The sequence below is a fragment of the Tympanuchus pallidicinctus genome, unplaced genomic scaffold (genome assembly GCF_026119805.1).
Source record: "Tympanuchus pallidicinctus isolate F22 unplaced genomic scaffold, pur_lepc_1.0 scaffold4, whole genome shotgun sequence".
NCBI classification, from domain to species: Eukaryota; Metazoa; Chordata; class Aves; order Galliformes; family Phasianidae; genus Tympanuchus; species Tympanuchus pallidicinctus.
Window position 1 is genome coordinate 31289696 of NW_026294758.1, and position 24362 is coordinate 31314057.

The window sequence follows — 24362 nt, forward strand, 5'->3', positions numbered from 1 at the left end:
GCTTTCTCTAGTAAATGATGGAAACACCAGTATATTGGTGCCCAGTTAGGAATTAACAATTGTTTCTTTTTATTGCATTTTAGGGTTAATGTGGCTTGTGGGATGATACCATGGTTGGGAAATGCTAAATAAGCTGTTCAATAATTTAGTAGTGCTAGGGGTAGTATGGTGCTGTCTGTCCACGATTCTGTGTATGCTGGAAACGACTTTGTATTTAAATCTGGATGACATTGTTTGCAATTGCTCTTCTCTATCCAAGATGGACTGTTAAAATTTGTCTTTTGTTCTGGATGTGTTCTTTAAGCTAATTAAACTTATAAGAAAATTTCAATCAAAATTGTTTGTCTTCATGATCATGATATAACAAGAGAAAATGAGAGAAGGGTGTTGGTTATTTTTCTTAAAAACCTGTAGACTGCTTTTTAACTTTTGAAACAAGTATACATGAGTGTATTTAATGTACAAAGTTTGATAAAGATGTGTGTTTTTTACTAGTGGAAAAATTAGTGAACTGCTAATGAAAAACGTTAACTCTGAGCAATTAGGTACTGAGTAATTCCTGTTCATGCATATTTAGCAGTTGACCTGCTAGGGTTTATCAGAGGACTTTCTAAGTCCTTGTGTATGTTCTCTTTCTATCCAGCACTGTGTGGGGTGAGTATGATTGCAACCATAATCTGGGAGTGTGGTATTTGTTTTACTTCTGAAGACCAGAGAGACTTTGTCTGTTCTGTTCTCTGCTTTATGCTTTTTTTTTTTTCTTTCTTTCTTTTTTTAACTTATGGTTTTATTACTGACTGAAATTGTGAGTTTCTTAGTGGTGATGGCTAAGGTATTTGTGACAAGTAGCCCTCAGGAAACAGAAACCACAGGGAAGCATATGTTGCAGCTAGTTTTGCAAGTTGTCTTAGAGAAAGGACTGCTGTAATTTCAATAGGTTATTGGTACAGGGAATGATGTAAAAAAAAAATATATATATATAGTCAGTGAGAACTTGAGTAAATGTAAGGAAGACTGGAAGCTATGAGGGGAAGAGTAATGGATGAATCTAAGGCAGTTGCTAGTGCACTGACATTTCTAAAACCACATTTGGAAAGGAGTGGAAAACTTGTTTTACTTGCATCCAGTATGCTGGGAGTGACAGCTTTAGAAACTGATAAAAAAAAAAAAATTGTTTTGACCAGTAAAGAGTCCAATGCAGTCTAGAAGTGTAACTGATGTGTACTGAAACATGTGCAAAGCCAGATAAACTAGGTGGTGACAATGGCAGAGATTACTTAACTCATATCTCGATAAAAGTGCTTTAATTTATGTATACAGTATTAACAGTGTCATGGTTTATGGGCTTGTCTGCCCGGTTCTGTGACTAGTCGGGCGGAAGGATTCCTGAAGTGCACCCTTAAGGTTTATTTCACATTTAACACAGTCATTAGGTGTTAATGTGGGTGGAACGAGGAGTGTCGGCGGCAATCTTAAAAGTGCCTGTAGACGCCATTTCAGAGCAAACCCTGAGCAGATCATTCTTATAGCAGAGCCTCGTGATGAGGGACCGTTCGTAGAAGGTCCAAATCGCAGCAGAAAAAAACGCGTCTAAGCTCCAAGAAGCTGAGGGAGAGCGAGGCACCCTCCACCCTCGGCAGCGCGGCGGCTCTGACGTATGTGGGCGGGGTGAGGAGTGTTGGTGGCAATTCCTCCCTGTGCGAGTAAAGGCGGTGCCTAGCGAGCTCAGCGAGCTGGGTACGTGGCGAACAGGGCGGGCAAATACGGCACGGCAGGGCAGTTTGCACAGGCAGGGCAGGGTACCTTGCCATGGTAGAGGGATCTTAACATTTAGCACTTAGCACGTAACAGGTCTCTTAACAGGTCACTGGACACACCGAGGTGCAACCATGGTCACCGCACGGCGGTGAGCTGCTGCTAAAGGGGACGTGGAGACCCAGACTGAAAGCATGAACAGCCATGCCGCAGTTCAGGTCTCAGGCTGCAGAGAATGCCTGACCTGTCACTGCTACAGGAGGGCAGCCGAGATACCAGCTGAGTGCGGTGTGAGCAGGTGGATGATCTGCTCAGCCTGGTGGTAGAGCTAAAGAAGGAAGTAGAAAGCCTGAGGAGCATCCGGGATCATGGGAAGGGGATTATTGGTGGAAATGGCTGAAAGGATCAGGAGCACAAGTTGTGTTTTGCTCTGACCTCTCAGTTGGTGACTGGGATCTGCACAAAAGAAGGTGGGAGGCCATGCTAAATAAATGGCTTTGTGAATGGTGTCACAGTCAGGGCTTTGGGTACTATGGCTTTGGACGCAGGCTTGAGAAAGGGACGATGGTGACGGCAGACAGGAACCAACTAACTAAAAGGGCCTCAAATATTCTTGGGAGCAAGCTGGCTAGGTTGGTTAGAAGGGCTTTAAACTAGATATGATGGGGCAAGGCGATGTACTGGAGGACAAACAAGCGCCTGGGAATGCTATCACCTTGGGAGGCAGTAGGGAAAAACCCCAGACTTGTCCTGGAAGTAGTAAGGAGGGCTCCAAGAAGCCTCAAGAAATGCCTCTTTACCAATGCGCACAGCATGGGAAATAAACAGAAACTGTGGCATAATTGGGAAAGTATGACCTAATTGCTTGCTGTCACAGAAACATGGTGGGATGAATCTCATGATTGGAATACCTCAATTGAGGACTGCAGGCTTCTCAGAAGGGATAGATAGGTATCCTCCATGTGGATAGATTGCGAAGAGCTGTGTCTGAGGAATGGCCATGATCAGGTCGAGAGCTTGTGGGTAAAAATCAAAGATCAATCCAGTAAGGGGCAGCTAGTGATTGGAACCTGCTACAGGCCACCTGATCAGGAGGAGGCTGTTGACGATGCCTTCTTGCTTCAGCTGGAGGAGGTGTTGTGCTCACAGGCTCTTGTCCTGATGGAGGATTTCAACCACCTGGATATCTGCTGGGATAGCAGAATAGCAGGTGGCAGACAATCCAGGAGATTCCTAGAATCTGTCGAGGACAACTTCCTGGTCCAGGTAATAGATGGACCAACCTGAGGTGAAACCTTACTGGACCAGGTGCTCACCAATGCAGAGGAGAGCATTAGAGAGGTTAAGATTGGAGGCAGCCTGGGCTGTAGTGACCATGCCCTGGTGGAGTTTGTGATCTTGAAGAATGAGGGCATGAGAACAAGCAGAGCTAGGACCCCATGCTTTAGTAGAGCAAACTTCTGGCTGCTCAAGGAACTGCTGAGTGGGATCCCCTGGGAAACTGTCCTTAAGGGCATGGGCACAGAACAAAGTTGGCAGCTCTTTAAGGACAGCCTTCTGAGAGTGCAATGGCTCCCCATCTCCCAGCAGAAAAAGCCAAACAGGGGAGGCAGGCAACCATCATGGCTGTGCAAGGACCCGCAGCTTAAACTGAGAGAAAAGAGGCAAATGTACAGAAAATGGAAGCAGGGTTATGTATCCCGAGAGGAATACAGGGCTGTCGTCCATGTGTGTAGAGATAGGATTAGGAAAGCCAAGGCGCAGATGGAGCTGAACTTGGTGAGGGATGTGAAAGATAACAAGAAGGGGTTCTACAGGTGCGTAGGCAGGAGGAGACAGGCCAAGGAGAGTGTTCACCCTCTGATGAAAGGTAATGGGGAGCTGGCTTCCTCAGACATAGAGAAAGCAGAGGTGCTGGATGAGTACTTTGCCTCAGTCTTCACGGGTGGCCAGGCTTCCCATTTCTGCCAGGGCCCTGAGCCTTTACGTGAGGGTGCGGGGAATGGTTTCTGTCCCACTGTAATGGGGGAAAAGTCCGAGTCCTCCTCTTGAAATTGAATGTGTATAAGTCCATGGGGCAGGATGATATCCATCCTAGGGTTCTGAAAGAGGTGGCTGATGTGGTTGCCGAACCGCTCTCTGTCATATTTGAAAAATCATAGCTGTCTGGTGAAGTCCCCAGTGACTGGAAAAAGGGAGACATTACTCCTCTTTTTAAGAAAGGGAGAAAGGAAGACCTGGGGAACTACAGGCCTGTGAGCCTCACCTCTGTGTCCGGGGACATCATGGAGCAGATCCTCCTAGAAGCTATGTTAAGGCACATACGAGACAAACAGGTGATTCGAGACAGCCAGCATGGCTTCATTAAGGACAGATTGTGCCTGACCAATCAGGTGGCCTTCTATGATGGAGTGATGGCTTTGGTGGATGGCGGAAGGATGGTGGAAGTCATCTACCATTATCTGCCTGGACTTCTGCAAAGCCTTTGGCATGGTTCCTTATCACATCCTTCTCTCTAAATTGGAGAGTCATGGATTTGAAGGATGGACTGTTTGATGGGAATTGGCTGGCTGGATGCATCCAAAGGGTTGTGATCAATGGTTCTGCGTTAGGGTGGAGGCTCGTCACAAGCTGTGTCCTATGGGGTCGGTCTGCACCTTCGAGTGCACCCTCAGCAAGTTCACAGATGATGCCAAGCTGCGTGGTGCAGTCGATACATTTGAGGGAAAGGAAGCCATCCAGAGGGACCTGGACAGGCTGGAGAAGTGGATCCATGAGAACCTAATGAGGTACAACAAGGCCAAGTGCAAGGTATTGCATTTGAGTCAGGGCAATCCCAGGTTTTATACGAACTGGGGGAAGATCTCCTTGAGAGCAGCACTGAGGAGGAGGACTTGGGGGTCCTGGTGGATTAGTAGCTGGACATGAGCCGGCAGTGTGCATTTGCAGCCCAGAAGACCATCTTTGTTCTGGGCTGCATTAAAAAAGGACTGGCTGGCAGGGAGAGGGATGTGATTGTCCCCTTCTACTCAGCTCTTGTGACACCCCACCTGGAGTACTGCATCCAGGCCTGGGGACCCCAGTACAGGAGGGACACAGAGCTCTTGGACTGGGTCCAGAGGAGGGCCACTAAGATGATTAGAGGGCTGGAGCATCTGTCACATGAGGAAAGGTTGAGAGAACTGTGATTGTTTAGCTTGTCGAAGAGAAGGCTCTGGGTAGACTTCATTGCAGCCTTCCGATACTTGAAGGAAGTGTATAAATAGGAGGAACAGCTGTTTACCAGGGTGGATAGTGATAGGACGAGGGGGAATGGTTTTAAATTGAGACGACAGATTTTTGTTAGATATTAGGAGGAAGTTTTTCACACAGAAGTTGGTGATGCACTGGAACAGGTTGCCTAAGGAGGTTGTGGATGCCCCATCCCTGGAGGCATTCAAAGCCAGGCTGGATGTGGCTCTGGGCAGCCTGGTCTGGTGGTTGATGACCCTGTGCATAGAAGGAGGGTTGAAACTCGATGGTCACTATGGTCCTTTCTAACCCAGGCCATTCTGTTGTTGTCCATGTACTGAAAATTGTGGGAACTGAGAAGAGCAGAGCTCTAGAGAACATGGCAAGTCTTAGTGTTTGTTTGTTTGTTTGTTTTATATTGGACTGGAGTTTGTAATTACCTGGCAAGTTGGGCTTAGTGTGTTACAGGAGTTTTATTAGGCAGATGTAACTAGTCACTGGTGGGGTTCTGCAGGCTCCATTTTAGGGCCTGTCTCCTTTTATATTTTTATAAATGATTTGAATGTAAGACTTGAATGCTCAAATACTACTGAAAGTGTACAGTAGTGTATTTGGAGGAGCTTTTCACTCACTTTAGGGCATGGAGGCCTTAGAGAAAACTGAACAAATCAGAGGGCCACATTAACATCTACAGGAGTGTCAGATTCTGTGTCCTTTTGGCAGAGCTGGTTATGTGTACACATTGAGGGTGAGAGGCCAGAGAGCAGCTACAGAAAGGAATCTGGAGGTTTTCTTTTCTTGATAGCAAGTTGAATCTGAATCAGCATTGTGCCTTGGCAGCCAAAATGTCCAAGCATACCCTGAGGTGCATCAGGTCCAACAGTGCCCCTTAGCAAGGAAAATGGTTGTCTTGCTCTGCTCTGTGCTTTGTGATCTCACCTTGAGTGCTGAGTTCAGATGGTGGTCTCACAGTATCAGAACATGAAACTATTAGAGAGGGCAGTAAAGATGGCAATAGATCTGGAGAGCAAGAGATATGAAAAGCAGCTGAAGTTTCTTGGTTTATTCATTACAGAGGAGTGGAGGCCTTGCAGCAACCTGGAGCTTCTTGTGGAATGATTGCTAGAGGTGACTTGGAATTTAAACTTAAGTTGAAGGTATAGCTATATTCATTCATCAAGGAAAGGTACAAAAACATAGTGCAGCTGGTATGCAAGGAATCCATTCCTTGCAGAAGTTCCCTAGGCAACCTTAGATGTTGGCAGCATCATAGAGCTTGATGTGCTAACTGTAAGAGAAACAGCAGGAGGGTGGAGTGAAGGCATTGCAGCCAGGCTCTGTGACACCACCTTGTCACTTTGTACTGATAGACTGTTATTTTTTGACAGAATACCATCTTTTGGGTGAACTCTGTTCACTACAATCTCATACAGCTAAAACACACCTCCATCCCAAAAAGCTACCTGTTCATACGGTTTCACCACTTCTCATTTAAGTTGCGCCCTGAGGTCTTCTGTCTATACCTTTGAAGCAAAGCAAGAAAATTTTGCAGTAGTCGTAACAAAGGTGTGTATCAGTACAGTCGCTCAAGCTCCACCTGAAATATTAGAAATAGTAAAAAAAAAAATTGCTTGAGAGAGTAGATGGCAGGGAAATACCATTGGATGTCAGGCACAGTCTACTTTAACTTATGAGATCAGTTGACAGGCTGATCCTCTTTCACCCCTATAGGAACACCTTGGGTTAAGATTCAAACACTTGGTTATATCGAGAGTTTCCCTGGAAAACTTGGAAATCTCTGTATTGTTCTATAACTTCATGTGCTTGTGTCCAGGATGTGTTTTTCTCATGTCTTTGCATGTGCTTTGCAGACAGTGAACTGGTAAGCCAACAAATCTGTAGTTTATTTAAGCAACAGATAGATACTATTCATTAATCTAGGCATGACAGTTTTTATTGAATGTGACCAAATTCCTTAAGTATGTCTGTGGGAGTTCAGTGAATGCTAGTAATCTGAAAATGTATTGTTAGTACACCTGTAGTTGTCGTAGCCAATATATTGAATACAACCAGACTGTTAACTCTGAATTGGGCATCATTCAGAATGAAAGTCTAGAACCCCTAGCCCTTCCTGTACCTAAGGACAAGCTGGAATGCAAAGGCATTTGTTTTCTGCCAAATTACCTTGTACTTGAACTCACTCAGGAGCAGAGGGACAGGAGCTCTCTGCTCTCTGGTGACAGTGACAGGACAGTGACATAGAATGGCATGAGAGAGCCAGAACTGTTTAGTCTGGGGAAGAGGAAGCTCAGGAGAGACCTTACTGCCCTCTACAATTGCCTGAAAGGAGATTGTGGTGAGGTGGGAGTAGGCCTCTTCTTCTAGCAATAGGACAAGAGGGAATGGTTTCAAGTTGTGCCTGGGAGATTCAGGCTGAGTATTAGGAAAAACTTCTCAGAGTGGTCAGGTGCTGCCCAGCCGGTGGAGTCCTCATCCCTGGTGGTGTTCAAGAAATGTGCAGGTGCAGTATCAAGGAATAGACAGCATTGATGGTAGGTGGACAGCTGAGCAAGATGATCTCAGTGATCTTTTCCAACCTTGCTGATTCTATGTTTCTATGATTATGGCTAATCTTTATCCAGTTGCTTATGCTAGAATGTTTTAAAAGAATTAATAAATAGAAACTATATTGTGCTGTCTCCTGCATTCTGCATTCTCCACAAACTTGAAGTGCAGAACTTTGCTGAAAGGTAAAAACACCTGTACTTAGCTCCAGAATAATTACAGATTTTTTGTCTGTGTTGATAGTAGAGCGTATTTTATTATGTTAGCTTTTAAGAAAGTTGTCTTTGTACAGTACATTGCTTTCTTGAAGCATCTTTCCTAAAGCAAAGAAAAAAGCAGTGTTTCTTTCCCTTTGTACAGAAAGTGCAGTATTTACAGCCCTGTTCTTAACAAAAGCCATTCTTATTGGCAAGAAGTGGTTGTTTACATTTCATGTTCTTTCAGTCTTCTATTGAATCATCAGCTACGTCAGTATAGCATTATAGACAGAAAATTTATTTTTTAAATATGTATTTTGTTTTTATATATGTGAATGTGCAGATGTATGCCAGTATTATTTGTTTCTGTACAATTCTAGACAAATAACAATGCACATACGAATATAGGAAAAACTGTAGACGCTGCTGTCAAAAAGTAATACTTGATTTAGTTTGTGAACTGATTAAAAAAAAAATCCATTATTGAAATGTATTGCTCTTCATGACTGTAAGCTGAAAATCACCTTTGTGTTCACCAGGTTTATGTACCTATTATCTTTCCTGTTAGATGTTATCACTCCTCCAGAATCCTGGTGATAAGGGAGTAAAGTTCCTAACAAAAGAGAAGCTGATGAGCCTGCAGATTACTTCAAGAAAGCCTTAGAATTTGCATGGCTGAATTCTCACAACACAGAAAAGTTAAGATGATGTTATTAGTTTTTGTGTTTTTGAAAGTAACATAAACTAGAAGTAGGCGTGTTTTTATCCCCCCAATTATACAGGGGATATTTTAACATTAATATCCTCTTTTGGAGAGGAAAGATTGCATGGGATTAATCATTCCTGCTCCAATGCTAGAGTTCAAGTCTAAGTAAGATACCTGCCTCATCCAACTAATTAGTGCTGAAGTCGTGTTTAGTTCACATGTGGTATATACTAGCAGCTCAGATTTGAATTACAGAGATTAAAATGTTGTGGAACCAAGAAATTCCTTCAACCAGCATGTGCCATTTTAGAGTGAGTCCTTGTCCCTGCATGTCTTCTGACATGTTGCTGCCACTGCTGAGCAGACTATCAGTGCAAACCAATTGGGAGCTGCAAGCAAGAGGAATGTTTTCAGTGCTGAACTGAAATGTTAAGAGTCCACTAGGTGGTACCAGAAGGCCTTCTCCCTTACAGCTCTTAGAACTGGAACAGACTCTGGAAGCCGGAAGACTTTAGGTGATATGAGAGATGTATGTTCTGAATCTACAATTGTGTATCCTGAGTTAAAGAAGGATCATGTTGTATCGCGCTCTCTGTCTCTTTTTAAGCATTTCCCCTTTGACTGAATAGGTGCATCAGCAAATTTACTGATGCTGTTTCCTTCTGTGTCATGGTGATTAAAGGTTAGGTAATACTGCTCAGGGCTGAAGCTTTCAAAGTTGCATTTATTAGCATTAATTATCACTGCAATATTTTGGTGCTGCATAGTACCCCTCTTCTGTGGTGGTAGCATAGTCTTGCTTTCACAAGAATGCAATAAACAGGTTTTGTGCTGTGTATTGCAGTGAAGTGTGTATCATTTGGTGGAAAAGCTAAGATGAACATCAACTGAAAGTTAGCTAGAAAATTATTTAAAGTATTTATTTTTACAGAGCTGAAAACTTGTAATGTTTTCATTTCTATAAGTAAGTAAGTATTTATAGAGGGCTGTTAAATGCCTGCAAGCATAGTCTAAGTGCATCCTGTTTTTTCCTCCTTTCACTTTTTTGCTGGAAAAGTACTTCTTTTAACATAACTCTGTTTTTAAAGTTGATTCATCTTCTTCCCCACTCTGATAGGATGATTTTACTGTCCTTTTAAAACTGCGTGACTTGTATAGTTTGTGCGGCTTCCTGGTTTTAATCCTAACGCTTAACATTTCTTGTGTGAAACATACTGCAATAACTAAAGCAGTATCAGACAACGTGTCTAATTTCCATATTGTTTTTTACAGGTGTGCTCTTATCTAGGAAAGTCAGGAGTGGATGGGATCAGAGGGAAGCAAAAAATGAGTTGCAGCTGATTACAAGTCAGAAGAATGCTATTTTTTTTTTTTAATCTGCAGCTGAATTGTTGGTGACCTTTACTGTCAGGTGTTTGGGGAAAGCAGTATTTAATAGGTAGGCAGTGACACTTCTCTAATAAAAGTTACCAGCAATGTGTAAAAGTGTAGTATAGTTTGTTTTAGATGTTGAAGTCTGCATTCAGTAGAGCTATTTGTCTTTCCTTGCTATGTGGTTGTAATAAAGGGCTTTTCATTTTATGAAATTTTTCTTCTCCTTGATTTTTCCATATTAATGGCCTTAAATATTTAGATGATGGTATTAACTATGTTTTGCCATTCATCATATTAACAATCTAAAAATGCATTGTTTTTTTTTAAATCAGATGAGACTGAGAAGTTTCATATGCTTTAGAATTCAAGATGTTCTCAAAGTGCATTTGTTTGTCCTAAGAAAGCCTGACTTTATCCCTCCTTCCCTGTGGTGAAGACATTGAAACTGAAATGTAAATTGAATTCAGAATAGTAACTCTAGAAAAACTTGTTTCTGTGTTTTCCAAGCAGAAATCTTATATAAGTCTAAGTGAAAGTTACTCTGATTTTAGAAAACTTCTTGTACTGCTGAATCAGCTCTTCACTACTCAGTACTTCAGTAGTCTTGAGCCTTTAGTTTAGCAGAGCGGACTGAAATAATGCTAATAAATGGATTTTGACTATAAGAGGATTAGGAATTCCTTTTCTTTTCAAAAGAAAATTAATATGTATGATGTGGTAGTGACTGGGGCTAAGTCTTTTCATTAACATGTCAAAGGTTTTCTGGTGCTTTAGTTACCTTTGTAAATATAGCCTCTTAACAACTGATTAAATTAAAATATGTTGTACATAATATTTTTGCCATTGACTAAGAATCTGAGGGAAAAATAAGCACAATATGTAATACATTTTAGTGGAATAGTAGATTGATTCTGTATGTACGGTATGTAAAAACGTGTTTACATGTAAAAGTTTACATGCAGTGCTTGTGATGTCAGTTTGGTAATATATCTGAGCATGTCTGTGAATTCAGAATTTGTTTTCATGATCAAGAATGCTTCTGTTCTAAAATATTTTAATCTCCAATACAGTGGTTTTTTAGTGTAGTAAGGAAAAATTATACTGCATTTTAGAAAAGTGATTAAAAAAATTGCTTTGTATTCTTTGGCATTGTTGTGTATACAGTGGTAGATTACAGAAGAGATGAAATGTGGAAAAAAGACAGTCCTTTAAAGAATTTTGAGTTTTAACTTCAGAAATTTGTACAGGTTCACGACTGAATGTCTGCTGTAGATCTTTTCTTCCAAACGCAGATTTTTCCAAAAACTGCGAGTTGACAAACTAAGAACACCAAAAATGAGCATGTAGTCTTATCTCTGTCTTGTTCATTATTCCAGGGAGCACCCCCTGTATTGTTCTAATATGCCTAGAATTTAAGGAATGTTAGTCATGGAAGAACTGGCAAATGCTGTTAGATACAGGTGGATCTTTCTGCGTAACACTTGCATCATACCTCGAGGCATGTCTGTTCTCTTGTTTTTCAGTAAGACATAAACAAGATACACATTGCCTCTTAGGTCACTGGTTTTCTGGTCACTGGTACTCTGTTTTTAACCAGTGTGTCAGAATTCATAGCAAATTCCAAAATTGAAGTAAAAGGGAAAAGGCCAGCTTCTGATGAACAGATTATAGAGAGTGTTACAGAAATGATGTTTCTTAAGAAAATAGGGCTAAAAGGATGGGTATTGGGTAAGGACCCAGAAAGAAACCAGAGGATCTTGTCTTTAAATACCTGGCTTCTTGGCTGGTGCCATCACCAGAATTTGGGTTTCTTTTGACAACCAGTTAGTCTACATGGTACCAGGTTTGTAGGCAGCAGATTGGGTTTGCCTTTCTCAGAGAAGAAGAAGGAACCTAAGGGGAAAGGTAGTGAGACTCATTAGGAGGGCTTTAAACTAGGTGTGAAGGAGATGGGAAAGGATAGTGAGCCTTCCCATTATAAGGTGTGGGAGAGAGTGCTGGCAGGGGCCTTGGACGACCTGCTGCCATAAGAGGTGCTGGCACATACAAAACTCTGTCATGATGAGGCAGTGACTGCTGGGACAACAGGAGAAGACACTGGGAAAAATCAAAGGGAAATGCCTAAAAGGAGTTATGGAGTTATCCTCTTGGGAAGTGGCAAGACCAGCTGCCCACCTGGAGTGCCTCTATACCAATGCATGCAGCTTGGGAAGCTAACAGGAGAAACTGGAAGCTACCGTGCTACCAGAAAACCACAATATATTTGTCATCACCAAAACCTGGTGGAGTGGTTCCCGTGACTGGAGTGTGGCTGTCAAAGGCTACAAGCTTTTAGAATGGATGGATGGGGAAGGAGAAGAGGGGGTGTTGCTATCTACATCAGGAAGGGAATAGTATGTGAAGGGCTGTCCCTAAAGAACAATTGAAAGCAAGTCAAAAGCCTAAGAGTGAGAGTCCAAGACAGCAAAGGGAGCCTTGTGATCAGCAGGGCCTATTGATAAGACCTTCTACCTCCAACTGCAGGAGGCACCTCCAGGAAAGGGGAAACAGGGGACTCCAAAATACTTGAAAACAACAGCAATAATCTGAGGTGGAACAAATCAATACAGTATTAGCAAAAAAAAATACAATGAGAGAGAGAGTCTGTCTGAATGGTAGATAGACCTCACCACAGTGCTGAGGTGAGAAGTGCAGTCCAGTGGAGTGACTGAAGAAAAGCAGGCGGCAAAGCGAGTCAGGTGACCTTGCACAAAGTTATATCTCCTTGCTGACCTCAAAGCCTCCTGTGGAAATGTAGTTCTTCTCCATCGGACAAACATTTGGCAGATACCAAACCCCACCCCCAGTGCATTACATGATGTTATGGTGTGGAATACTGATAGCCAAAAATCATAAAACCATGACAATAGCTATCATTTAAAAGGGTGAAAAATTACTCCGGGAACTACCCAGAACTGTCAGTCTCACATTTGTGTCAGGGAAAATTACGGAACAGATCATTTTGGAAACTATGCTAAGGCATGTGGAAGGCAGGGAAATGATGCATGAGAACCAGCATGGCCTCACTAAGAGCTGTTTGACCAACCTACTGGCCTTCTATGATGGTGTTGCTGCATTAGTGAACAAGGGAACAGTCCTTGTCTACTAATGCAGTGATGCACTAATGCACTGATGTCATCTATCTCAATTTCAGTAAGGTCTTTGACACTGTACCCCACAACATCCTTCTCTCCAAATAGGAGCAGTATGGATTTGATGGGTGGTCTGTTCAATGGATGAACAACTGGTTGCAGGATTGAGTCCAGAGAATGGTGATCAATGGCTCAATGTCTGGGTGGAGATCAGTGATGAGTGTGTCCCCCAGGGACACCTTGATGCTGGGGCCAATACACTCTAATATATTCATCAGTGACATGTGCAGTGGGGTCAGGTGCAGCCTGAGCAAATTTGCTGATGACCCCAAGCTGTGGGATGTGGTTGAAACACTAGAGGAATTGGATGTCATCCAGAGGGACCTAGACAGGCTTGAGCAGTCCAGGCCCAGGTCAATCTCATGAGGTTCAACAAATCTAAGCGTAAAGTCTTGCACCAGGTTTAAGGCAACCCCAATTACCAATACAAGCTGGGAGATGAAAGGATTGAGTGCAGCCTTGAAAGACTTTGGAGTACTGGTGGATGAAAGCTAACCATGAGTCAGCAGTGTGCCTTTGCAGCCCAGAAAGCCAAGTGTATCCTGGCTACATCAAAAGAAGCATGGCCAACAGGCCAGAGGAGATGATCTTGCCTCTCTGCTATGTGCTGGTTAGAAATCAGCTGTAGTTCTACATCCAAATGTGAAGTTCTCGGTGTGGGAGGGACATAGAGTTGTTGAAACACGTGCAGTGAAGAGCTGCAAAAATGGGCCATGGAATGGAACACTTCTATGAGAATAGACTGAGAAAGCTGCAATGTGCAAGGTGGTAGCAGCCTTTCAGTGCTGAGCGAGGAGCTACAGAAAGAAAGGAACAGACTCTTGAGCAGTATCTGTAGTGATAGAACAAGGGGAAATGGTTTCAAATTCAAGGACTGTAGGTTTAGGTTAGATTTTTTAAAGGAAAAAATATTTTACAATGAGGTGGTGAGGCATTGGAATAGGTTGCCCAGTGGTGATCTTGGTGCCTTTCCCTGAAGATTTTCATGGTGAGGGTGTATTAGGCCCTGGGCAACCTGATCTCACTGTGGTGTCCGTGTCTATTGCAGGGGAGTTGGACGAGATGACCCTCAGAAGTCCCTTCCAACTCTAAGGATTCTGTGATGGTTCATCCTAACCTAAGTGTTAACCAGGTGCCTCCTAAACACCAACACAAGGAGTCAACAACCTTAGGAATCTCGTTCCAGTGTTTCATCACACTTACACAGAAAAATAGTTTTTAAAACCCCAAGTTTTTCCTGATTTCTAGTCTGAACCTGGTAGAACTTTATGCCATTACCGCATCCTGCCATCAATGACAAGTAGAAGAGATGATTGCTTCCCTCTAGGCTTCCCTTCCTTACAAAGGACAAGGAGGATGCCTCTGAGCCTCCCCTTTCCAGATTGGGTAACCCAAGTGTCCTCAGAATCTCCCTGTAGGATGTGCCTTCCAGCCCTTTTATCAACCCTTCTCTGGAAACTTATAAGTACTTTATCATCCTTGTTATTTTATAGAGTTCAGAACTGCACGCACAGTATTCAAGGTGAGGCTGCACTAATGCTGACTGTAGTGGGAAACTCACCTCTTTTGACTAATGGCTGTGCTGTGTTTAATGTATCCCAAAATGTGGTTTGTCCTTTGGCTGCCTGGGCACACTCCTGGCTCATGGTGAGCCTGCCTGTCACCAGCACCCACAGGTCCCTTTCTGTTGAGCTGCTCTTCCTACCACTCATTTCAGTCTGTTTTTGGCATAATCCCATCCTAGGTGCAGAACTCAGCATTTTCCTGCATTGAACTTCATTTTGTTGCTGATTTATCAGTGTTCCCATCTACTTAGATCCCTCTTCAGAGCCTCTTGTTATTCCAGGAAGTCAATACTGCCTGCCAATATAGTATTGTCAGGCAATTTGTCATAAGGCTGTCTTCAACTTTTCTTTTTGGATAACTGATAGGAGTGTTGAAAATAGCTCCAAAGTTGTGCATGGGGGAACGATGCTAGCAACTGTTTGTCAGCCACTTGTAGCCCCATTGACAGCAAGCCTTACAGGCAATTCATCACATTTTGTCCAAAAGGATACTGTGGAAAACAGTGTTGAAAGCCTAGTCTAAGATAAAGTCGAGGAAAACTGCATCTACCACCTTGCTTTCACCTACTAACTGGGTTATCTTATTGTTTGTTTAACTCAGCAAATAGCTAAGCACCCTCTCAGCTGTTTGCTCAGTCTTGTGGGATGGTTGAATGAACCAGGGCAGTGGTGGGGAAGTAGGGCTCGTCGGTTGAAATAAAACTATTTACTAGGAAAAGAGAAATAATAGCAATGATAATATGTGCAGAAGTAATACATATACAAGTAATATTTATGTATATTTGCAGAACAAATGATGCAAGGTATAGTTGCTCACCACCTGCCCAGCCATTCCAAGCAGCAGCTGCCCCTCTTTGCAAAAGCCTCCACAGTTTTATAGTTTTTCCACATGATGCCATATGGTATGGAATATACTTTTGGCCTGCTAAGGTCAGTTATCCTGGTTCCGACCCCTCCAATCTTTCTGTGCCCTGTCAGCCCCCTCACTGATATGTGTATATAATCAATGAATATATAGATGTTATAATTATGAAATAAACAAGAGAGTTTCACTAAGCAGTTATTATAGCAAAAAAGAGAATAAATAAGAGTGCTTACCCTTGTCCTAGGCTCACTGTAAAACTCCAAAGGACAAATCTCCAGAAGGAGATCCTTTCCTACAGTCGTCATCTCTTAAATGGGTCTAGGAGAGGTAGAGCCAGGCTCCACCCCTTCCTGCAGCACAGGTGAATTGCCTTCATCTCTGCTCCCAGGGCTGAATCATTGCTTGCCTCAGGTGATCAATTAGAGGTTCAGGCCGTGATTCAGCAGTTCCCTTATACATGTGACAGTATGTGAAGATGAAATGTCCTTGGGTCTGTGTAGCATTACTCAGTAACAATTAAAAAATTGTAAAATATCTGTGTATTATCAATATTGTTTTACTTCTGAAGCCAGAGTACAGCATTATACTATGCTCTGTCGTAGTTGAAACTAGGACAGTCATCAAATTAGCGAGACAGGCTTTTCCTTTCAAGAACCCGTGTCTGGTGATTGCTGTATCCTTTAAGTGCAGTTTTTTTCAGGCAGTGAATTTATAGTAACAGGCCAGTAATTTCAAGGCTTTTTGCTGTGCCCTTCTTCTAAATTGGAATAATGTTGCCTTTTTGACCAACAGTTCTTCAAATTTCTAGGTAATAAAAAGGTTTCTTTAACTTCTAAATGGAACTTCTAGAAGTCCTTAGTTATCTCCTTGATTATCTAGATGAATGTGATGACTAAATACTTTAGGAATCAGATGAATTTAGGTATAGAAAATCACCAAGAACTTCTGCAGGTCTTTACAAACCAGTGACTCATTCAGCCATGAATGCTTATTTCAAGTTAAGTTTCAAATCAAACAACTTAGTGCTTTGCCTATTTTGTTTTTTAGAGTGTGTCTTCTGCTTTTGAAGAAGAACAAATTCATGATTGAATAGTGGATTAAGTAGCAATTTCTCTTTGAAGAGTGAGATCTCCTGAAAGCTGAGAAGAACTGGATTTTCACCCTAGTCCAGCAGCTTTGCTGCTCACTTAAACACAGATGAATGAAGACCCCATTTGGAAAATCACCAGGTCAGCGATCCAGAGCTGATGCGGGTAAGCCTCCTTTTCAGTTTTATGGATTTAGTTTGCTTGTTTGCTTTCAGTAGGTAAAAAATATTCTTGCTTTTATAAATAGTTTTTATGTTTCAGTGTCTTTATACAGGCGTTACTACTTGTATCTTAAAAGAGTGTTTACTCATGTTACAGAAGCTGACAAAAAGACTCAAGCAGATTTAATTTAACAATACAGACGTGCATATAAGTTTATAATGTAAAAAATATTAATGGAGCTGTAAATTAAACACCTCCTTAAAAGGAGGAAAAAAATGAGTTTGTTGTAGACCTTCACTGACATTTTCACAGGAGACTTTTTCTTCTGTTTATCCCTGAAGTGCTGAAACAAATAGAAAGAAATGTATACCCCTTGTATTTATAGTTTGATGTACCTTCATCAGAAATTGTAGAAGAGCATCTGTTAAGCGCTACAAAAAAGTTTGTCTATAGACTGCTGCTACTGTCTTATCTAAACTGAAAATTAGTCATAAGTATTTTATAATCACGTAAGTGCAAAATGTGAGTAAGCATGCTTTATGACCATTTGGGCTTATTTGAAGTTTTGCAGTTTGATAGACTGCAATCAATTGCAGTCTAGCGTACTCTGAAGTGAGGATTATCAGCAATGGTGCAGTAAAAGCATGAAGTGGTGAAGAGTTGTTCTGTGTTTTTCTATGTGGCCCTTTAGAATCAAAACCAGTTCAGTCTTTTTTTTTTTTTTTTAACTGTTGAAGTAATGCAAATCATTCTATATAATTAGACCTTTTTTTTTTTTTTTTTCCGTGAAATTACTTAATGTTTTCAGAGAGAAGTAGAATTGCCATTTTTATTGTGTAGTGAAATTAAACTCATGACTGGCCAGCACAGTAAAAGACTTTGTAGATGCATGATGTGGGACATTACCTAAAATCAACCATTCTGAATCACTGCTTTTCTGAAAATGTCAATAAATCAAATGAATACAATTGGGTAAAATTGGGAAAGGGAGTCATCTTTAAAAATACCCATTTTGCTGCTTTCAAGTACTTGCCGAATTCATTCAGAACTGAAGCACCCAATGAAGGAAAATTCCTTTGAAACCTTTTGGTAACTTATTGTTTTTACATGTCACTAGCTTCCACTAATGTTAATTTGCTGTCTGTCATTTGAAACATATACTAATTTCAAATGTGACTTCTGCAAGTAGTTTTAATAAATCATCTCAAAGGAATGTTGCTTTTCATAGGAATGATCAATTGCAAAGGCAATATATATTGTATATATATATATGTTTGTGTATATAAAGTACTCCTTATTTGCATCAGCATTTTAAGTTTAAAGACATACTGTCATCCAAAATCCAGGAAGAAAACTCTCCAACTCCAGTGCAGTGTTAGAAAGTGGCATTCCGTTATTTATTATGATACGCAAGCACAACTTCTCAAGCTCTGCATTTGAACAGTTGAGACATACATATGCAGTACACTGGCATACATTTTCATTCTTTTTCAAGGACTCATAATATGCTAATGTCCCTTAGAGTATGCTCAGTGGTATCTCAAGTGGTCAAATGCTCACCCACTTCTTCCCATTTTTCACTTTATCACTAAATCTTTGACTTACTTTCGTCCACTTTTCCCCACTTCGGAAGATTTCCATTGCTTATTAGGCCATGATGAGCCGCTTTTTAAAAGCAATACATGTGGAGCCTGAGGAAAATGTCCTTGCCTTGTTTTGAGACAGATGATATCAAGTATACTATTGTGACTCCATTGCTTCATGCAAGGCAAAATCATTAAGGCAAAAGATGAAATTATTCTATTATTTTCTTACTGCAGAGTTATTGATGAAAACAAGACTATTCATCATGAAAGCTGAAATGGAAAATTTTAGAACTATCACTTATGGATTCCTTTCACTAATACATTGGTTCTTAAATTAGTGTACTAATTCCTATTGCTAATCAAACCAACCTATATTGGTAGCAATATGATATATATATAGATGTAAGTATAGATGTAATCAAAATCACATTCATTTACAAAAGAGAAACTGTACTTACAACAAAACTTGTCAGGCTTTTTGCAGTTTTGAATAGGAAATAAGAATCATGTTTCTTGCCACTGAAGTTTTCTCTGTCTTACTTTACAATAGTTTTATGTAGTTTAATTTTTTCCTTTGATCTTGGGGAGAAAGTGAAATGCACAGAACTTAGTATGTAAAAAAAACAGAAGGATTTTAGTAGTTTGAATTAATTTTTTAAATTCCTCTAGGGAAAAGAAAACTGGAACAGCATTTCAAAATGTAATTTGTTCTAATGGATTTTACCGCTTCAAAGGAGTAATGTTTGTAACCCTTCAAAGACTCTCTCATTTTAGTTTCTTGAAAAAGTTTTATCTTGACAAGGGTGTGATGGTATTTTTTGAGTAAGGGATGGGCGGGCAACACAGTGTCACAGAGTTATCCCTAGATCTGTGTCCATGATGGCACAAGCCTGGAAGGAGACAAAAGAGAGAGGAAAAAAAAAAGTATTAACTTTTTGGGGTGGGACGAGGCCCTGTGACTAATGAGGCAAGGCATCTGAGGGCTGTGCACTCTGGGAGAGGAGGAGAGGGGGGAGGGTAGGAACATAGCAGATAAGTCTAAAAAAAAAAAGCAACAGCAACAATCTGAGGAGGAACAGTAATTTACTAAGTCCAACAAAATCAAAGGAAATGAGAGAGAAAAGAGTGTCCAAATACGAGGTCTTATGCTAGCAGACTGCAGGGGAAGCACGTGCTTTTCTTCCCAGCAAGCTGAGTGAGCAAGAGGTGGCTGGTGTACTGCCAGGAGTTCCACCTTCCTTCCTCTGTGTGAGAAGTCTTCCAAGAATGCCACGCTGCTCCTCCTTTCCCTTGCGAGAACCAAAAATGCCCCCAAAAAGGGCCACAGAATCAAAACAATTAACTCTGTAACTCTCATTGTTTTACATGATGTTATGATGTGATATACCAACAACAAAAATAGAAAGAACACAACATACAGGCACTTGTTGGTGCATCACCAATCTTGTGTGTGACAGGAGTTGTTCAGTGTATATTTTCCTATTTTTATTAATGGTGCTTGTTTCACATAATCACAGAATGGTCCAGGTTGGAAGGGACCTCAAGGATCATGATTCTGCAGCCTTCCTTGCCACAGGCAAGGCCATCAACCTCCCCATTTAATACTAGACCAGGCTGCCCCAGCTCCATCCAGTCTGGCCTTTAATGTCTCCAGGGACGGAGCATCCACAGCCTTTCTGGGCAGACTCACCACTCTCTGTAAAGAACTTCCTCCTGACATCCAACCTAAATCTTCCCTCCCTCGACTTAAAACCATTTCCCTTGTCCTGCTGATACGCACCCTTTCAAAGAGTTGACTCCCCTCCTATTTGTTGACTCCCTTTAGGTACTAAAAGGCTGCAATGAGGTCAGCCCGCAGCCTTCTTTTCTCCAGGCTAAACAAGCCCACCTCCCTCAGTCTGTCTTCGCAGGGGGGTTTCTCCAATCCTCTGATTATCTTATCTTTGTGGCCCTCCTCTGGACCCTCTCCAACAGCTCTCTGTCTTTCTTGTACTATGGGCTCTAGACCTGGACACAGTACTCCAGATGGGGCCTCACAAGAGCAGAGTAGAGAGGACAATCACCTCCCTGTCTCTGCTGGCCACCCCTCTTCTGATGGAGCCCAGGATAACATTTGCTTTCTGAGCTGCACACTGCTGGCTTATGTTTTGTTTTTCATCCATCAGGACCCCCATGTCCTTCTCTGCAGGACCTCTCTCAAGGACTGCTCCTTCCAGTCTGTATGGATGCCTAGGATTCCTCTGGCCCAGGTGCAAAACCTTTCACTTTGCTGTGTTGAACCTCATCAGGTTCACCCAGGCCCACCTTTCAAGCCTTCTGAATGGCCACCACATTCCTTCCACCATATCAACTGCACCACTCAGCTTGGTGTCATCAGAAAGGTTGTTGAGAGTGCTCTCAATTCCATCATCGATGTCATTGATAAAGATGTTAAAGAGCACTGGTCCCAAGACAGACGCCCTGGGGAATGCTGGCCTTCACCTGGACATAGAACCATTGATGACCTCCCTGTGTCTGCAGCCTTTCAACTGATTTCTTATCCATCGAGTGTCCACCCATGAAATCCATGTCCCTCCAATTTGGAGATAAGAATGTGGTGGGGACTATGTCGAAGGACTTGCTCAAGTCCAAGTAAATGACATCAGTCTCCTTTCCATCATAGAAGGCCACTAGATTGGTTAAGCATGGTCTTCCCCTGGTGAAGCCGTGCTGGCTGTCTCAGATCATACGCTCATTCCTCATGTGATCAAGCATGTCATCCAGGAGGATCTGTTCCATAATCTTCCCAGGCTCAGAGGTGAGACTGATCAGCCTGTAGTTCTCTGGGTCCTCCTTGCTCCTTTTCTTGTTAATAAGAGTGATGTGACCCTTCCTCCAGTCATCCAGGGCCTTACCTGACAGCCACGACCTTCCAAATAATGATGGAGAGCAGCTTGGCAATCACCTCAGCCAGCTCCTTCAGATCCCTGGGATGCACGCCATCTGGCCTCATAGATTTGTACACATTCAGGCTCATGAGGCAGTCTCGGAACTTGCTCTGCCCTTACAGTGGGAGGGGATTTACCACCCCAGTCCCACCTAGAGTTTTAGGAATGCAGGGTTGATAGACGTGAGAAATACTAGAATCCTGGCTGCCAGTGAAGACTGAGGCAGAGCTCATTCAGTACCTCAGCCTTCTCTTTGTCCATTGAAGCCAGTTCTCCTTTTACAATTACCAAAGGAGGTACACTTGTTTTGACCTGTCTCTTCTGGCCAGTGTGCCTGTAGAATGTCTTCCTATTGTTTTTCACATCACTCACCGAGTTCAGTTCCACCTGCACCTTGGCTTTCCTGATCCCACTTCTGCAAGTCCAGACGGCATCCCTGTATTCTTCCCAGGTGACAAACCCTTGTTTGCAGAGCTTTCTTTGCCCTCAGCGTGCCCAGCAGGGCCTTGCTGAGCCATAGCAGTTTCCTACCTCCTCTGCCCGCTTTCTTATTCAGAGGGATGGAGAGCTCTTGTGCTCTCAGAAGGCATCCTTGAAGAGTAGCCAGCTCTCCTCAACATCTTTGTCTCTAAGGACGGCATCCCAGGGAATCTTGGCCAACAATTCCTTGAACAACTTATTGTTTGCTCTTCCAAAGTTCAGGGTCCTGACGCCACACTTTGCCAGGCCCGCATTCATCAAGATCACGAATTCACTGCAGCCCAGGCTGCCTCCAACCTTAATGCCTTTAATGGTCTCCTCTGCATTGGTGAGCACCAAGTCCAGCAACACTGCACCTCTGGGTCAGTTTGTCCAATACTTGGACCCGAAAGTTATCATTAATGCATTCCAGGAGCCTGCTGGATGTCTTGTAGCTCGTCATGTGGTCTTTCCAGGAGATATATGGATGGTTGAAGTACTCCACCAGGACAAGAGCCTGTGGGCATGATGCCTCCTGCATCTGAAGGAAGAAAGCCTCGTCAGCAGTTTCTCCTTGATTGGGTGGCCTGTAGTATACTCCTATCACCAGCTGGCATTTATTAGTCCTGTCTCTAATTCTAATCTGGAGGCTAAGAACCTGTTCCTGACTTTCTCAGAGGGAGCTCCTCACAGTCTATCCACTCTTTGATATGGAGGGCAACTCCCCGACCCTTCCTACCTTGTCTATCCCTTCTAAAGAGCCGATATCCCTCAGTGGTGACATTCCAGTTACAGGAGGCATCTCACCATGTTTCTGTGATAGCAATAAGGTCATAACTTTCCAAACGCATCATGGTTTCCAACTTGTCCTGCTTATTTTCCAGGCTGTGTGTGTTAGTATAAAGGTACTTCAGTTAGGCTTTCCATCTAACGTCTTTATAGTGGATCCAGGATCTCCTAGAACAACAGCATCCCCAGCATCCCTCTGCCCTCATCCATCCCTTTGCACTCCACCCTCTTTTCCCATCAAGTTTGGTATGAGCCCTTGAACTACCCGTTTAAACCCAGTGGCCCTCGTTTTGTCCCCTTCCCCCTTCATACGTAGTTTAAAGACCTTTCAATGAGTTCTGCCATTTCCTCAGCGAGGATCCTCTTACCTCTCAGAGACAGGCCACTTCCATCTGCAGCCATCATGCCAGGTGCTAAGAAAATTGCCTCATGGTCAAAAAAGAACCAAAATTCTTGTGTTTGCATCAACTTCTAAGCCATTTATTCATGAGGTGGGTTTTTTGGATCCTCTCATTATCCTTCAGTGCTACTGAAGGTATAGAAGAAAAAGCCACCTGCACACCTGTTCCTTTAGCTACCCACCCCAGTCCCATGAAGTCTCGCTTGAGAGTTTTCAGGCTTTTCTCGGTGACTTCTTCACTGCCAGCCTGAACTATCAATAAAGGGTAATAATCAGAAAGGTGAATCAGTTCAGGAAGTTTCATAGAAATCTCCCTGACCCCAGGGAGACAGCACGTCTCCCTGTGGATAGGATCAGGCCGACATATAGGGCCTTCCTCTCAGCAGGAAGTCGCCTACAACAACCACCCTTCTGTCCTTCCGAGTGGAGGCAGTCTTGAGGTGTGGGGTCAGCCACTTCATGCACGGCAACCTCATGGGTGGACCTCCCTCCACACCCTCACTCACTTCTCCCTCAAGTTCCAGGGCCTCAAACCTATTGCGCAGTGACACATGGGGAGCCAAGAATGGGTGATGTCCACTTCGCTGAGCCAGTATCTGTTTCCACCCCTCCTCCTCATAAATTGCCTTGATGGCAGGGCAGCAGATCCACCTGTCTGGTGAATATCACCCTGGTGTCTTTTTGGGAGAGAGTTATGCTGCTTTTGCCTGTGCCCCACACCCTCCAGTTCTTCACTAGGGGGGAAGGACAGGGGGCTAGGTGGAGAGGACCGGGGGTTCGCTGCAGCAGGAACACCATCTGCCTGCCAGTTCTCCTCTACCACATGTTTGCAAGGTGGCATGGGGTGACGTGCTCCATGCGGAACCTCAGCTGTGTGCCGAGATCTCAGAGCTGATAGGTACTGGCACCAGCAATTGTTTGTGGAACATACTGGCTTTTTGTGCCATCTCTGACCTTTTGTACAAGTACCAAATAAAGAAATATTCTTCCACACGATGCTGTTACGCAGATAGGAATGTGTATATCTTGTTCAAGCAGTGTTAATGGTTGTATGGTCTAGTGTAGTGTACATAGTCTTTAGCTGAGTAACTTATTTTTGAAGGTTACAAACTTCATTTACTTCATTAAATAGCATCTATTTATTTTAGCTATTATTTTTTAAAAGTAAGTAGCTTTAAAAACCTTTCTTAACAGGAAAAACAGCAGTCTGAGAATTTTTCATAGAATCATTGAATGGCCTAGGTTGAAAAGGACCTTAATAATCATCTAGTTTCAACCCCCCTGTCGTGGGCAGGATCACCAGCCACCAGACCAGGCTGCCCAGAGCCACATCCAGCCTGGTATTGAATGCCTCCAGGGATGGGGCATCCACAACATCCTTGAGCAACCTGTTCCAGTGCGCCACCACAATCTGTGTGAAAAACTTCCTCCTAATGCTTAACCTATGCCTCCCCTATCTTAGTGTAAAATTACTTCTTCTTGTCCTATTGCTATCAACTCAT

General features: G+C 42.7%; 1 protein-coding gene across 4 annotated transcripts in view; it reads left to right on the forward strand.

Moving 5' to 3' along the window:
- The window catches only part of SPIN1 (spindlin 1), a 58036-nt gene that overhangs the window by 15882 nt on the left and 17792 nt on the right, over positions 1 to 24362 (forward strand). For 3 of the 4 annotated variants that reach the window (XM_052701230.1, XM_052701227.1, XM_052701229.1), the window contains exon 2: positions 16497 to 16702. In XM_052701230.1, the coding sequence (XP_052557190.1) occupies positions 16651 to 16702 (52 nt within the window). In that variant the 5' untranslated portion in view covers positions 16497 to 16650. Of the gene's footprint in view, positions 1 to 9758; positions 9893 to 16496; positions 16703 to 24362 lie in introns of those variants that run through there. The other variant, XM_052701228.1, reaches the window with a different exon arrangement.